This window comes from Myotis daubentonii, chromosome 13 (assembly GCF_963259705.1).
Source record: "Myotis daubentonii chromosome 13, mMyoDau2.1, whole genome shotgun sequence".
NCBI classification, from domain to species: Eukaryota; Metazoa; Chordata; class Mammalia; order Chiroptera; family Vespertilionidae; genus Myotis; species Myotis daubentonii.
This window is the reverse complement of record NC_081852.1, coordinates 55010217-55027622: the sequence shown is the minus strand read 5'-3', so window position 1 is coordinate 55027622 and position 17406 is coordinate 55010217. Positions and strand designations below refer to the sequence as shown.

General features: G+C 52.3%; 1 protein-coding gene across 2 annotated transcripts in view; it reads right to left on the bottom strand.

Annotated features, from left to right (window-relative positions):
- VWA2 (von Willebrand factor A domain containing 2) overlaps positions 1-16854 on the bottom strand; it is a 39215-nt gene extending 22361 nt beyond the window's left edge. For both annotated transcript variants that reach the window (XM_059661515.1, XM_059661516.1), the window contains exons 1-4: positions 16732-16854; positions 5889-5950; positions 5116-5190; positions 2883-3016 (exon numbers count right to left, since the gene is read on the bottom strand). In XM_059661515.1, the coding sequence (XP_059517498.1) occupies positions 2883-3016; positions 5116-5190; positions 5889-5940 (261 nt within the window). In that variant the 5' untranslated portion in view covers positions 5941-5950; positions 16732-16854. The remainder of the gene's footprint in view (positions 1-2882; positions 3017-5115; positions 5191-5888; positions 5951-16731) is intronic.
- Between the last annotated feature and the right edge of the window lie 552 nt (positions 16855-17406).

Sequence of the window (17406 nt, the reverse complement as noted above, 5' to 3'; positions counted from 1 at the left end):
AATTATAGCGACTTGAAAATGTCTTCCTGAACACTGAAGTTACTGAAAGTAAAATCTCTTGTACAACGGAGATAACAAGAAGACAAAAAAATGCAGCAGCAAGAACATAAAACCCGGAGCCACAAATCAGATGGAACCACCTGAAACCGCCCTGATGCAAAAAACCCTGCACTGGCATTCCAGCAAGTCGGCCGGAGCACGGGGAGGTCATGATGCTCACGCACGCACTGAGACAGACCCCGACTCCTCTGCGCACCAAATCTGGCTGCGAGGAAGTTTCTCCGGGGCTGAGCCCACACGTAGCTCCCTGCACACCAGCTTCTGCCCTCTGGAGACAACGGAGCCCCTCTGTACCCTCTTTCGTTTAAAAACTAGAGGCCAGGTGCATGAAATTAGTGCATGAGGGGGTCCCCTCAGCCCAGCCTGCACCCTCTCCAATCTGGGACCCCTCAGGGAATGTCCGACTGTCGGTTTAGGCCCATGGGATTGGGCCTAAACCGGCAGTCGGACATCCTTCTTACAATCCTGGACGGCTGGCTCCCAATTGCTGACCTACCTGCCGGCCAGGTCGCCCCCAACTGACCCCCGCTGCCAGCCAGGTCACCCCCAACTGCCCGTCCCCCGTGCTGTCCTGGTCACCCCTTACTGCCCCCCTGCTGCCTAGTCGCCTCCAACTGCCCCCCTCTGCTGGCCTGGTTGCCCCCAACTGTCCACCCCCTGCTGGCCTGGTCATCCCTCATGCCCCTCCCCCCCCCCACAGGCCTGGTCGCCCCATGCAGCCTGCTGTTCAGTCGTTTGGTCGTCCCTCACTAACCCCCCTGCTGGCCTGGTTGTAGGCAGCCACCTTGTGAGGGCATGAGGGTTAATTTGCATATTGCCTCTCTATTATATAGGATGAGAACCAGGTTCCCTCCTATTAGGAAATTTCCAGGCCTCTCACTGCTCCACTTCTTGTTGTGGGCACTGTCTGGTTTGCCAATGTCTAACCTACGAACGCCACATTCTAGATGTGGCCTGGCAACACTGAGATGAAGTTTCCTGAACTCTGGGGCCCTATGGGTTGGGACAGGTACTCCCAACACCACCAGCCATGACATGTTTTGTTTCTCTTTGAGAATCTTGAATTCCATCAGCACCCCCCACTTTCACATACATACATACACACACAACCCACACACCCACACACACACACACACACACACACACACACACACTCAGACACACAATGCCATGTTGTCACTTCCGATATGACAGCAGGTGTGAAGGCTGAGCCTCATCACCTCATCCTACCCAATGAGTAGGGACAAATGACCTATGAAACAAGTCCCGAGCTGACAGTCAAGAGCCCAGTTCTTCCATATTGAGCTCTCTTCTAAGATTGCTGTGTGACCCTAGGCTGTCACTTAGACCCTCTAAGCCTGTTTCCTCATCTGTACACATACATATGTCTCTAATAATCCATACAGTTCTTGGAGCCCTCTGCTGAGAGCTCTCGGCCACTCCCTTCAGGACATACAACATCAATGCCATGGTCAACCGTGTTGGGTCTTTATGGCTCTTCCTCCATGAATAACTAGTGGAATTCGATAGGGAGTCCTTTCCTTTTAAAAGCAGAGCCCTGTGTGGAAGAGGGTGGAGACTGAGCAGACCCTCTTAGGGTCTGTGATGGGCTGACTGTACAGTTGGAACTTCCGGGCTGCTCTGCTGTGGTGTCTTCAAATAGCTCTGAAGGCTGCCTGCGGTCCAGGGAATGTGCGCACTCTCCCAACATGACAGGCCATTCTGGAGAAAATCTGTCCCCATAAAAGGCCACTGTTGCTCCTAAATCCTAGGGATTTTTGTAGGATTAACCCAGGAATGTCCTCTTGGAAAACCATCTGTGGGAGTATATTTAGAATAATTTTCTGGGTGAAAGGGAACAAGCCTTTGTAACTTTGATGGATACTGTCGGGGCTGCACGCTGGCCAGCAGTGTGTGAGAACAGCAGTTTCCTGGAGACCTGCCAGAGCAGCGTGTCATCACACTTTGGATTTTTGCTAATCCAGTAAGTGAAAACTGGTCTACCCATCGGAGGTTTGCTATTATAGTACACTGACTGCTATTGCATTGCTATTTCATATATCCAAGGGCAATTTGTGTTTCATTTTCTGGGAATTGTCTGTAATGTTCATCACCCATTTTTCTATTGAGTCATTCCAAAATGCCCCTTTTGGCCACCAGAGCCACAGCTAGCACACTCTGCAGGCACTGAAAGCCTACCATGGGGAGCCAGGAAGAACAAGAACTGAACATACTGGCTGGATCACTCAGGCAGGAGCAGTTCAAGTGAACAGAGAGGGTAGGAGGAGCTGTGCTTTGTACTGAGATTCTAGTCTTAGGAGGCAGTTACATGCTTTCCCTTTCCCACTGTTGTGCAAATACAGTATCTTTCTAGTGGGAAACCAAATCCACGTGTTCACCACCACCCCATGGACGGGGATGAGCAGGTGCCTCAGGTCTTGCCAGACTGTCTCTTCCCTTGAACTACTGTGATTGGGTAAGGGATTGTCACGGGACTTACACCTGCCCAATCAGAGCCCTTCCTGGGACTTCTGTCAGATGCAGGGGACAAAGTCCACCTCTTTTTACCAGTGTCACTAGCTTCAAGGACACAGCAAGGCAGCTTTGCGATGTGTGGGAAGGAAGCCAACTGTTGCAAGCAAAACTGAACGAAGAAAAAGGGGGATTGAGCCCCTGGATCCCACGGGGCCTGGAACCATGATTCACCCCCTTGGTCTTTCCACTTCCACAAGCCAGTAGTGCCCTCTTCTGCTCAAGACTGGATTTCTGTCACTTGAAGCCAAAGACATCCTAAATACAGAGACAGCAAGACTTGCACTCACCCTCTCGGGGTTGATGTCCAGAGCGGCGCAGACCGTGATGGCAAAGTGCTTGGCCCTTTCAAAGCTCCCTTTCCCGATGCTGTGAGAGCCATCTATCAGAAACAGGACGTCCACCGCGGCGGAGCACCACACAGCTGGGGAGAGGGGGACAGGCGGGTGACCATCAGCTTCCTTGCAGTCGGGTCCCAAGAGGGTCTCACTCCCAAAGCAGAGAGGAGGCAGAAAGGACCCGTGGTAGGTCAGTGAAGGAAGGAATGCTGGAAAAGGTCCAGCCAGCAGCAGCCCCCTCTGCAGCAGGAAGTACATGCCCACACGGGCATGATGCTCAGAACAAGACCCTGAAGGTCTGGGGTAACAGGAGAGTCTAATCCAACAGCACTGAGTCGTATGGCCGCAGGGGCTGCTGGGCCAGTGCGGGATCCTGAAGAGCCCTGGTCCCAGCCCTCGGGGACCACAATCTGGTCTGGGACACAGCCAGGCACCCTGGTACATGAGGTCACGTTACCCAGGAGTTCAGTAACAGCAGCACTGGCGGCACCTTTCCCACATGCTGGGCGCTGCTTTAAACACTTTATATGGACTGTTCACTTCATCCTTACATCCACCCCTAGATGACTACCTTTTAAAATAGATTTTTATTGATTTCAGAGAGGATGGGAGAGAGAGAGACAGAAACAACGATGAGAGAGAATCATTGATTGGCCACCTCCTACCAGGGATCGAGCCTGCAATCCGGGCATGTGCCCTGATCAGAAATTGAACTGTGACCTCTGGTTCATAAGTTTATGCTCAACCGCTGAGCCGCGCTGGCTGGGTGATTATTTTTTAAATTTTTAAACAGTTTTATTGAGGTATCATTCACACATCATATAATTCACCTACTTAGAGTATATAATTCAACGTTTTCGGTATGTTCACAGATGCACTCCATCGTGACCTCAGTCAATTCTGGAACATTTTCCGTCTCCTCATAAAGAAACCCAATACCCTTTAGCTATCAGCTCCCTAGCCCCTCGCCCCCACCCCTGTTCTTAGGATGCTTATTCCCACGGGAGAGACGAGGAAAGCAGGGCACAGTAACATCCCCAAGGACAAAGCCCGGGGAAGCGGTGGAGCCAGGAATCACGTCCAGGCTGTGTGGCTCCAGAGTTCAAGCCCCACCTCGCCGTGAAGATGCAAGACCTCGGTAGTCAGAGAGGCACCGTGATAGGGCGCCCCCGGAAGGCAGCAAATGCAGGGATTTCACCAGACAGGGAGGAGGGCTGTGCAGGGCCCGGGGCATGGGCTGCTGTGGCTTGAGCACATGGAGGGGATAGCGGAAGAAGAAGGAATATGGTGGTGGGTGAGGATGGTTGGGTAGACAGTGGTCACCAACAGAAGACCTCAAAGAGGAGGCCAAGAAATTTGGCAACAGGTGAAGTCAGTCAGTCAGGGAAAGACACTTATATGTGAAATCTAGAGAACAGAATAAATGATAAACAGAACAGAAACAGACTCATAGGCACAGAGAACAGACTCGTCCAGAGGGGAGGGGAGGTGGGGGACTGGGTGAAAGGTGAAGGGAATAAGAAGTCCAGATTGGCCCTAGCCAGTTTGGCTCAGTGGATAGAGCATCGGCCTGTGGATGGAAGGGTCCCAGGTTCGATTCTGGCCAAGGGCACAAGCCCAGGTTGTGGGCTTGATCCCCAGTAGGGGGTGTGCAGGAGGCAACCGATAAATGATTTTCTCTCATCATTGATGTTTCTCTCTCTCCCTCTCCCTTCCTCTCTGAAATAAATAAAAATGTATTTTAAAAAAAGAAAGTCCAGATTGGTAGTAACAAAATAGTCAAGGGGACGTAAAATACAGCATAGGGAATACAGGTGTATAGTGAACAATATTGCGATAACTACATATGGGGCCAGGTGGGTACTGGAAATATCAGGGGGAACACTTTGTAAAGTATATGATTGTCTAACTATTATGCTGTGTACCTGAAACCAATACAAACTAGCACTGAAAGTAAACTGTAATTGAAAAATAAATTTTAAAACGAAATTTGGCAACAGGAATTTACCAAGGGTTTTTAGCCAGGAGAGGGACTTGGTCGGGCCCATTTTGGGGAAATGATTGGCCACAGCGTGAAAGGAAGACAGGAGCGGGGTGGACACTGTCTGCAGTGACGTGGTGTCCCCTGAGTCTGCCACAGAGGCTGCAGTGGGCACTTAGAGGGCTGAGTAAGACATGGGCTTACTTTTGCTGGCGGCTGAAATCTTCCCCAGGGTCTCCCTGCTCACGTGGACTTCCTGAAGAGGGAGGGAAGGGGGCGCTAGGAGAGAAGACACCAGAAGCAGTCATTCCAGGCAGAGACACTCCACAGCAGTGAATGGGGACTCTGCAGGGTCTCTTTCTCATGGCGTGTATCTGGTGGAGAAGATGGACACTACTTCAAAGGATTCACACAGAAACAAACTCATCTGTGTTAAGTGCTACATCCCAGAGGAGCCAAGGCCACGGGGGTTTTAACAGAGGATCTGCCCCGACCTGGGGCCCAGGAGGAACTGTGCTGGGTGCTGAAGGATGAGTAGGAGTTTACCAGGGTAGCAGTGTGGGGGTAAGGCCTACAGCAGGAGGGAGCAAAGATGCTGGGCAGGAAGGGGTATGGCCTGCAGCACAAAGAGGGGGGAGGACAAAGGCGGCTATGGGTCTGATCAGGCCAGGCCTCTAAGAGCAATGGGCCATCACTGAAAAGTTTCAGGCAAGGGGTAGAAGTGGAGAGGGATCCAGATGTGCCAAGATTTGCATTTTGAAATGGTCGCTGTGCGGAGAATGGGCTGGAGGAGACCCGGGGAGGCCCGTCAGGAGGCCGCTGCAGGGGCCCAAGCCTGAGGGGATGGGGCTTAGGCCGGGCAGGTGGCCATGAAGTGGAGGCACACAGAGGCATTCAACAGAGCTTTTGCCGTTAACATCGACAGGATGTGACACAAACCAAAGCCCTCAACCCTCTCCCTCCCAACAAAAACTTACCTCCCGCCAACAGGCAAACGCAGATGGCTTCCAGCAGCAGGACAGAGGGCATGTTGATACGACTACAGGGCCAGAGCGAGAACAAAAGCAACAGCCATGATCTCTGTGAGCTCCCCAGTCACACACCAAACGAGATGACGAGTGCCGGCCTCCCCCGGGACACCAGTATGACCCTAGACGCCCCTCACATAGTAACGACAGCAGCCTGGAGGAGACCCAGTTCCCAAAAGCCATGGGACACTTACTCCAATGACTCTGGTTTTAAAGGACAGAGTTAACATGTTCCCAACACACCCACCCTGGAAACCCCCCAGCTCGTTTGCGGACTTGGGCAATGAGCAAGCCCTACATCCAGAATAAAGAGACGGGGTCCTGGCTGAAGATCTGAACAAGCCTGCCCTGTCTATGTCATTTATAAACAGCAATGCGGCTGAGGGAGAAACACATTTCTAAAGTTTTGTTACTGCCTGATAATGCTTATAGGATGGGTGAATTTCAGTTCCATGGAGCTTAATTATTTATTGATTTTTGAGGGAAGTAGTATCGTGAAAAGTGAGAGCTTTCAATAAGAAACTGACCGTCACTTTGATTCCATAAGGAATCGTGTACCTGGGATGCACTTTTTTTTTTTTTATTGACTTCAAAAAGGAAGGAAGAGGGAGAGAGAGAGAAAAACATCATGAGAGAGAATCATTGATCGGCTGCCTCCTGCATGCCCCCTACTGGGGATCGAGCCCAAAACCCAGGCATGTGCCCTTGAATGGAATCAAACCCGGGACCCTTCCGTCTGCAGGCCGATGCTCTATCCACTGAGCCAAACCAGCCAGGACAAAAACATATATATTTTTTAAATCCCTTTTGATCTCCCCTCCATCCTGAACCTATGATGGTCAGACCCTACTCAACTGTATATTCAGCTTACTGAATTTCAAAACATTTCTGAAAAAAACAAGATCAACTATCCCAACCGGCCTGATCTTCACCGGAGGCTCCTCTTCGCCTAATCTAGGTGAAAAGAGGAGATTCGGAATTGCGAGAGTGGGGGAGCCAGCAGCTCCCAGACACCATCCAGGGAGGACGGTGGCCGGAGGGGATCTGGGCGGCTGAGGGCCCACACGCTTCCTACCGGCTCCAGCCCAGCGCATGCCAGCACGGCACTCCCCTTCTCCCAAGCGCACATTTTCTTTCCTCTCACTCCACACCGACGCAGGACAAGTCCCCACCTGCCACCTGGAAGCCAGGTTAGGGCCGGGCCTGCCGACGAGGGGCAGTGCAGGGCCAAGGTGAAGGGCTTCCAAATGCTACCGGCTCCTTAAGTTCAGGATGGCTTTCTGGGGTCACAGCTTCTGACCTTGGGCACGGGCAGGAGTCTGAGGCTCAGGCCTGTTAATATTTTATAAAACCAGGATTCTAGCTGCTCCTCAGGCCGCCCAGAGGACAAGGTAGAAGAAAGTCTGGAAGGTTCCTGCCACACAGTAAGCACGGGCCCCGCCCTCTACCATGAAACAAACCCAAGCAACGTCATCTCGCTCTATCATGCGCCCTTGCTTGCCCAGGTGATTGTTTCCAAGTTTCCGCTCACGAACAACTTGTATGTTGGCAATCTGCAAATCGATGCCAGAGGCCAGTGCTTTCCCGTAAGCGTGTGGATGGGATGGTCTGGCTCTGGGACCGCAGCCGTACCTCCCTTCTCTGTCCCCCAACACAACCCCTACTGTGACCCAGCCCACACTGCATGAGACAGGTGCCTGCCGGGTAAGCTGAGCACCACAATGGCCACTGCCCACCACAGATGGGATGCTTCCAGATCAATCTTTGTGCTCACTGCATTCTTTTTTGTACCAAGATGAATGAAACGGATGCTATTCCAAACCTGCTGAAGCAGTACTCACTGTTCCCAACCAATCATTTCAAACACTCAGCTTCCTCACATATCAAAACTTTCTTAAAATACGAATTCGATATTCTAAATACAACTCTGTATCTAAACACCCCTACCTGGTTTGGCTCAGTGGATGGAGCGTTGGCCTGCGGACTGAAGGGTCCCGGGTTCAATTCTGGTCAGGGCCTCATGCCCGGGTTGCAGGCTTGATCCCCAGTAGGGGGCGTGCAGGAGGCAGCCGATCAGTGATTCTCTGTCATCGTCGATGTTTCTATTTCTCTCTCCCTCTCCTTTCCTCTCTGAAATCAATAAGATATGTTTAAATATATTTCCACTGAGCCAAACTGGCTAGGGCTACACACCTTTTTAAAAGAATGAATTCCACAGTGAAATTGCACAGCTACTACCGTCAAGTGGGTATTTACTGTGTGCCTTCTGCTGGGCTCCACACGTTTGTGTCTTCTCTCCCCAAATCTGCGCAGTCAGCCAATGAGAATATTACTCCCATTTTACAGATGAGAAAATTGAGGCATGGAGAAATTAAGTGGTTTGTACCAGGTTATACTAGTACAGCGAATAAGAGCATCCAACTCCATTCTGGCCTCTGGGTGGTCTGTTCAACCCATCACCTTCCTGATGTTGGAGAATCAGGAGAGAGGAACAGGAGTATAACTAAAAGTCTGCCACCCCGAGTCCTGCCCGTTGGCAGTTTCCCACCCAGCTCATACCCTGCCAGCAACTCCCACAGTGGAGCACATGAGAAGGTTCCCAGAGCAATCCGCATTTTTTACAAAGTAGTCAGGGGTAGCCTGCCACCCAGGGCAGAAACAGACCGTCCGCTCCCAGGTGAACCTTGTCAAGCTTTCTCCATGACATCAGCCTCCGTCATCACGTTCGTTCCTCTCTGTTCCATTACTCATGCCAATCCCACGCATCATTCCTGGCGTCTGGGACCCACACATGGACTTACATGTCCCCCAACCCCCAATCTTTTCGTCTGACTGTTGTCTGCAAACCCTGATTCCGCACAGCACCCGTGGCATTTGGGGGCAGTGAGTGAGTGTGTCTGCTGCAGGACACACAAAACACTGCACTCTGGGATTACATTTTCCACGACACAGTGAAGAAACTCAGGCCAAAACAAGGACCCTTTTGAAAAACGAGGACCGGTGATAGCTACAGGCAGGTTTGCAGGACAATGCCCGCCTTCTCCTCTAAGATCGGAAGTAAATTACTGCAGGGTGAAACAAGAAACCACTTCCACCCCCTTACAAAACGCAGTTCCAAACCCGAATATTAGATTAGCCCTTAGCAGCCCCCTCTCAATGGGCCGGGATGGAAACCTGAGCCCTTTACAAGAACAGTCAACGCCTGAACAGGAAGACTAAGATCAGAGGTAAGAGTCTCTGGCCAGGAAGCCATTGGTGTCTTTTGCTGTAACAATGATCTTTCTTGCCCATTTATTTGGCCAAACACCTGGCTCAATGTCTAGGGAAGTGGACAGCACATTTTTAGTTTGACGAGGCAGGGAAAGCATTTTAAAAACTGCTCCCAGTAAGTAATGCCCCCCCTAAAAGAACCGCAAATTTTCAGAACCCAACAGTCTGACAACCAGAAGTCAGCACTCAGGGACAATGTGCTGTTTGGCTTCCCTGGATGGTTGGGGGGAAAGCTGGGCAGATGGGCAGAAATCGAAGAGCCTCCCACACTCACCCCACCTGCTAAGAGAGAGTTTTAGCCAAAAGAGATTTTAATGATTGTTTTTGAGCATCTTTGAAAATCCCAAATTCACTGCCGTGGGAGGCACACACACAGGACCAGAAGTCCAGAGACCGAATTCCAGCCTAGCTCTGCTTGTAACCAGCTAGGAGACTCTGCAAACAACTTTCCCTGACTCAGGTTCGTGCAGCTGTCAATGGGGAGGATCTGTTTCACAAAGTCACGCCGCGGGGTGAAGATCCTATGAAATAGTGCGTGAACATCCCTTCTAATGGTAAAACACTTTCTAAATATACAAGGGTAAAAGATGATCATACATACATTTTCATGAAACACCACGCATGCCCCCATGGGGTAGGCAGGACCATTTCCACTGGACATGAGAATGGTCTTGGAGAAGTTGGGGTCCCAGAGCTAGTGAACTGATGTCAAGCTTGATGTCAAGTCCAAGTCTCCTGACTGCGGACAGCTCGCTGTTGACAAGAAGCGCGCAGTACAGACATGACAACCAGAGAGCCCTAATGGGACATCAGGAGCCCTGAGCGCGAGCCTCTCAGGTCAATTCCTTCACTTCGGTCTCGCAGTTTCCTGTTTACCTGGGAAGGCTGCTGGCAGGGTCACATGAGGCCACATTGCAAAAGCCCCCTGGGCCAGGGCAGTTTCCTCAATGGAGATCAGGGACTCAGGATCAGGAAAGGAAGTGAGGGCTCAGACAGGAATCAGACGCAGGGAAGCCCTGCAGGTAATTTTGCAGGTGGAAAAGCAAGCAGTCTGGAGCTATTCAGAAGGTAACAGGGTAAACTAAAGGGAGAACTTCAAGTGTATTCAGCTGTCCCACGGAGCTGGCTTGGGATGACGCTGAAATGGGGATGTTGCCTGGATAGACTCTTTCCTGTGAGGGTCCCCAAGAAACCCCTATAGCCTTGTAGATGACGGGAGGAATTTTTTTTATATCCTTGTGAGATAAAATAAAATGTTAGCCACCTGAAACTAACACAAATTGTACGTAGAGCTCGGGAAGTATGTCTCAGCGCTGCGGCTGATGCAATGGTGTGAGCACACTCCACCATGACATGCTTCCTCGGCACACCAGGAAGTAGCAACGCCCGCCTGAACGAACTCCTAGAGCCACGTGCACAGTACCCCAGCCTTTCAGCCATTGGTCGCCTGTAGCAACGTGTCTCCCTCTGATTGGTCCCCTCATGCTATATATACCCCTGTAGTTCCACAATAAAACGGATCTGCGTCACCGAACCTGGTCTCTGGAGTCGTGCATGCAGACGCCCTAGCGTGTTGGGGCTCCGTCGTCCTCACCCCCGAGGGACCCCCTGCTTCATCTGGCGCCCGAACGTGGGGCCCCGGAACGGCTAGACGGGTGAGCGACCCTCTACAGTAAAATGGGAAACCTACCTCCTTCGGTGAGAGCGCCACAAGCGTGCGCACTCCACGCCTTACTGCACAGCAGGCAAGTTAAGGTCTCTGAAAAGGAACTCCAATCTCATTGGGAATATCTATTACAGTCCAATCTGTGGTTAATCGAGGCCCCCATTTGGGACCCCTCCACTTGGGAGAAGGTCTTGAAAAGGATTCGATCCGCTGAGGTCCACGAGGAAAAATCATTACCCCCTTCTCTGACGCCGGCCAGCTTAGCTATCCTGGCTTGCCTGTCCGGCTCCGCCCGAACCGCCACTCCCAGTACCCACAGCCTTTTCAGCCACAGTGAAGGCCGAGCCTCCCCCTGCACTTCCCTTGCCACCTTACAATCCCCCGGTCACTACCACCACTCCCTCGGCACCTGAGGGTCCCCCAGAGGCTGACCCTTGGGAAGTATCTACCACCAACAGAGCTCAGAAGGAAGCGGAACAAAACGAAACTAAAACGGGGGAAGCCGCTACCTCGGCCGAAACAGCGCAGGGCAGGAAGCCAAGCGCAGGTCCCCGCAGCAGACTGTAATGATGTTTACTTTGAATTTATATTAGTTCACACCAACACTCCATCCATGCTTTTGTTCCGGCCCTCCGGTCCAGTTTAAGAACCCATTGTGGCCCTCGAGTCAAAAAGTTTGCCCACCCCTGGCTTAGAAACTCAGGCTTTCCCCGTCAACACTAATCCTACCGCCCCACAACCTCAGGCGTGGATACCGCCTAACCAAAAGGAGCTACTAGCCATTAGAAAGGCAGTACAGGAGGATGGGTGATCAGCCCCGTACACCCTACAGCTACTTGAAAATTTTAGTATAAATCTTAACTGCCCTCATGATTGGAAATGCCTCTCTCGCACCATACTAGCCCCAGGGGACATGATTCAGTGGAAGGCTTTGTTTTATGAACAGTGCAAGCAACAGGCGGAACGCAACCGAGCCGCGGTAGCAGGAAAAGCCCATAATCCGCACGATGAGGCAGATGCACTACAGGGAGAAGGAGTTTTCTCTTCCCCTGCTGTCCAGGCCCAGGGGCACGCTAGATATTTTGATCAAGTCCGCCTCTGTGCTATGCGCGCTTTCACCCAAATAAATCCGAGGGGTAAGCCTACGCGACTGTCCAAGCTCATACAGGGTTCCAATGAAGGGCTTTCGGAATTTTTACATAGAGTCAGGGAAGCGGTGGACCGTAAGGTTACTCACGCCCAGGCAGCGAAGCCCTTACCAGGGAGCTCGTCTGGGAGGGGGCTAATACTGAGCGCCGCCAGGCAATCGCTCCGGTGAAAGCAGGCAGTATAGACGACTGGGTGCTTACCTGTCGAGATGTAGGCAGTAAGTCGGCCGCCACCCTTGCGGCAGCGCTGGCCGCTCATATCAATCTAGGAGGGCAATCGGGAGGACAGAAAGGAGCATGCTATGAGTGTAAAGGGATCGGCCATTTTGCGAAGGATTGCCCTAACAGGAAGAGAAAACAGGGAGGGGAAGGGAAAAAACCCCCTCCGTTTGCCCCCGCTGTAGAAAGGGACTACACTGGCGCAGGGACTGCAGATCCAATAAGGATAAAGATGGCAATCCACTGCCCCCTTTAAACGAGAAGAGGGGCAGCTCTCAGCCCCGCCAGTAAGAGAGCAGCCGACCCAAGAGGTATATTGGACGCTACCTCTTACACAGAGCAAGGCGTTCCTTACCTTAACGGTCGAGGGAGAGGGAATAGAAGGGCTAGCAGATACTGGGGCCGACGTGTCGGTTACTCAAGAGGAGAAGGGGAGTTCCAAATGGCCAACCACTTCCGGTCTGCTAGTTCAGGGAGTCAGCGGCTACAACAGGGCTGCCCAAGCTGCCAGGGGACTCTCTTGGGTGGACTCAGACGGGAATACCGGGACTTTCGCCCACTCTTCATGACTGACATCCCCCACACTTTGTGGGGCCCAGACATCCTTGAGGCGGTCAATACAATCATATACACCGCAGCGCCCCCCCCAATCCTAGGGGCCACTGTTCACCCACCGGCGCCACAGCCGATAAAGTTATCATGGGACACCACCGACCCCATATGGGTAGAACAGTGGCCTTTACCGCAAGAGAAATTACTTGCCCTTAAGCAATTAGTACAGGAACAACTAGATGCTGGTCATGTTGAACCCTCTCTCAGCCCTCACAATACACCAGTCTTTGTCATACAAAAGAAGGATAAAGTAAAATGGAGATTTCTACAGGCCCTCAGAGCTGTAAACAGACACATGAAAAAACTAGGCCCTCTACAACCGGGACTGCCTCACCCCTCGGCTATCGCAAGGGGAGCGCATATAAAAATCATAGATATTGAAGACTGCTTTTTCTCTATCCCGTTGCACCCGGAGGACAGGCCCTATTTTGCCTTTTCAGTGCCCTCTACCAACCATCAACTACCGGCAGATAGATACCAATGGAAGGTACTCCCCCAGGGCATGAAGAACAGCCCTACCATGTGCCAGGCTTACGTTGGAGTGACAACCAAACCTCTAGCCAAACAATGCTTTATCACTCATTGCATGGATGATATCCTTATTGCCCATAGGGACCCTATATGACTAGAGGCATGCTACCAAACACTTATTAGCAACCTACGAGTTCTTAACCTCCATATAGCTCCCGAAAAGGTCCAGGCCATTCCTCCATGCTCCTTTTTAGGATATAAATTACATGAACAAATAGTACCCATAGCTCCTCAGCTTGCAATTCCTGATACCATCTCCCTACATGCGCTACAGGAACTATGTGGCCAGATTAATTGGGTTAGGAACAGCTTATCAATCTCCACCGGGGCCCGAGGCCCCCTCTTCCAATTGCTTGAAGGAGACACAGACCCCCTTAGTACCCGCTCTTAACCCAGGGGAGAGGGTTTGCTTGTATTTTTCCAGAAGGCGACAAAAGTCCCGCGTGGATCCCTGCTCGTGACGTCAAACCCTACACCACCAGCGATGAGCCGTAGATCGCCACCATCGCCCCCCGTGGAGGAAATGGAGGACCTGACCATAGAAGAGAACCAGCCCCGACGGCGGAGACGACCTAGACACCGACAAGCCCACCCCATCACCTGGGGTGACATCAAGGCTCTACAGGACCAAGCCGCGCGCATGGCGCCAGAGGGGAACCCGTCGGCAGGAACGTTATTCTTTTTTTTTTTTTTTTTAAGCTTATAGTTTCCTGAAAATTTGTAATTTTTCTTTTTTTTTTAAAATATATTTTATTGATTTTTCACAGAGAGGAAGGGAGAGAGATAGAAAGTTAGAAACATCGATGAGAGAGAAACTTCGATCAGCTGCCTCCTGCACATCTCCCACTGGGGATGTGCCCGCAACCCAGGTACATGCCCTTGACCGGAATCGAACCTGGGACCGTTCAGTCTGCAGGCCGACGCTCTATCCACTGAGCCAAACCGGTTTCAGCAGGAACGTTATTCTTATTAATGTGTGCTATCATCACAGCTAATAGCACGGGTGCACACAGATAAGGACTGTGGACTGTGATACCTCACCCTGGCGTTCTCATGCCAGTTGGTGTAGACAGCACCCAGTTTCCAGTGGCATGTGCCTCTGCTACTCCTTTTACTCGTCTATAAGGCCACCCTTCTATCGCCTTCTGAGTAGTGACAACTCCTTTGTTTTGGCGCTAATTAGAAAGGAAGGGGGAGATGTACGTAGAGCTCGGAAAGTATGATTCAGCGCTGCGGCTGATGCAATGGTGTGAGCACACTCCACCATGACATGCTTCCTCGGCACACCAGGAAGTAGCAACGCCCGCCCGAACGAACTCCTGGAGCCACGTGCATAGTACCCCAGCCTTTCAGCCACTGGTCGCCTGTAGCAACGTGTCTCCCTCTGACTGGTCCCCTCATGCTATATATATACCCCTGTAGTTCCACAATAAAACGGATCTGCGTCACCGAACCTGGTCTCCGGAGTCGTGCATGCAGACGCCCTAACGCGTTGGGGCTCCGTCGTCCTCACCCCCAAGGGACCCCCTGCTTCAACAAATAATAATGAATGTAAACCAATAGCTAAAAAAAAATTAGCTATTCTGTTACAGTCCTCCCAATTAAAACAACTTTTTCACTGATATGTCAAGTACAAAAGTTTGAGGACTGCCCTAGCCAGTTTTGCTCAGTGGAAAAAGCATTGGCCTGTGGACCAAAGAGTCCCAGGTTCAATTTTGGTCAAAGGCATGTACCTCGGTTGCAGGCTCAATCCCTGGCCCTGGTCGGGGTGCATGAGGGAGGCAACCAATTGATGTGTCTCTCTCACATCGATTCTTCTCTCTTTCTCCCTCTCCCTTCCACTCTCTCTAAAAATCAATAGAAAAAATCCTTGGGTAAGGATTAACAACAACAACAAAAAGTTTGAGGACCACTGTTCTAAAACACCTCATAGTGTTGCTGACCCCTCCATTGGTATCATTATATGAAATTTCATTTATATAACCTGGTGCAGATAATCTTAACCAAACCTGGTGGGGACAATCTTAACAAAAGGTTTTCACATTTGCACCAGTAGTTTAATGGCATCACTTGCCACTTAATGACTGCACCATTTATGAAGCTCATTACACACCCAGGAGTCTGGGTTCCTCCACAGCTTTCCCACTTGCCCTTGGGCAGTCTTCAACCTCTCTGGGTCTGTTTCCTCATCTGTAAACACCTGGGCATCTGACTATAATTCATTCCATGGGACCTGAGTTTCCCAGTCTATGGGGGTGGGGGTAATGCGGGGGGAGGGTCGGAGAGCGAAGCTACTTCAAGCTCTAGATGGCAAACCAAAAACCAGATTTCAAGAAAAATACGTCATTGATGGTCTTCAGTCCAACAGACAGGGATGATCAAGGAAGGAAGCCCCTCTCCTCTCTCCCTGGGATTTGCCTGGGGACCTAGTCTGGGAAATTCTTACACAGTCAAGAGTTTGACTCTGAGCTGGATGTCTACAAAGGAAGAAAACTGGCCATAGCCCACCTGGAAAAGGGCTCAGTGGGCTTTGTGACCCCCTCAGCCAATAAGAATGGCTGAGGCTGCTGAAGGCCAGCAGTCTTACCAACAGGCTCCCATGGCCATTGCCAACTGCAGGGCTACCGCTCTCGGGTCTCTGACCTGCTCCTTCTCTTTTCTCGATAAATGCACATTTCTTAATGCAATGTCACATGGAGCTTACATTTTTAGACCTCAATTTATAAAACACTTAGAGGTTCTAGGGTTTTTGTTGTTTTTTAATTAAAAGACCTCATAATCCGAAAGCTGTCAAGCTCCAATTCAGTTCCAAGACCGCAAACACACTGCCTGGTATCCCCGCTGAAAGGCCCCTCTCAGCGGGACAGCTACTGGCTTAACAATGAAAGGCGCCCTCCTCCCTCTGGGTGCCCACCATGTTTTTAAACAGACGCTCTCTGGCAAGTTTCAAAGGTGCAACTCTGCTACTCCCGCTACGGGCCCAGCAGGTGAGTAAGCCGGGGTCAGGTGATGATGGTGGAGCAAAATCACCCCGAAGGACAACCCCCTGGACTTCCCACCGCCCAAGGGCGAGTCTCTGGGGGCAGCGAGCCCCTCTCTGGCTCGGTTGCAGAGACTTCGCTGGGGGGCGGGGGAGGGGGGCACTCAGCTGTCTGGAAAAATTGCTCCGGAGTAACCAGAAAACGTGCAGATGCTCTGTAATGGGTGGTGGAGGGAGGGGAGGCGCTCAGGCATGTCCCCAAAGCCTTGATTCAGAAGACGAGCTCCTTCTGTGACTGCCAAGCAGCTCGGGTTTAGTACGTGGTTCCCTCCTCCACCCGCAGCCACTCAACCCCTGTACCCTTACCTGCGGTTCTTGCCCTTGGGCTCGACGCTCGGGTGCCCAGGACCCAAGGGAGGGGTCGCTGTGGGGCCCGCTGCGCGCAGCGTCCCAGACCCCGGCCGGTTCGGGGACAGCGGGCGCCAGGTGCGCTCTCCCCCGGGACGCCGCCTGCCCGCGGCCGCGCTCGGTGAGCGCAGACAGCGCCGAACAAAGCCCGCAACGCACGGTCTCCGCGCTCCAGGTGGGGCGCCTGGGGGTCGAGCCGGCCTGTCTCCGGGGAACGCGAATAAGGAACCGGCGCCCTCTCGGTGGACGCCAGCGGGCCCGGCCACCAGGGCCCCTGCGGCGCGGAGACAGCGCTGGGCTCCGACTCCCCAGGACGAGCGCGGCGAGGAGCGCACGGCGGGACCGGACGCCGAGGCGGCGGGCTGGCCCGGGCCGGTGCGGCGTGGCCAGGGGGCGCTGCAGGCCCGCGGAGGGCGCCCGGTGGGAGCCACGAGGAGCACCTGTAGCTCCGAGCAAGGGAAGGAGGAGAACGCGGCGCGGGCGGCGCACCGGGCGCTTCTGGGAACCCCGCCCGCAACGCCTCTCGCGTTTAAAAAGGAGCTGTCGGCCCAGGTCGGCAATCAAGGAAGGTACTTCCTCCTGCGCGGGGTCCCGGCCTCCGAGCGCCGCTGTCTCTGCAGGATTTATCGCTCC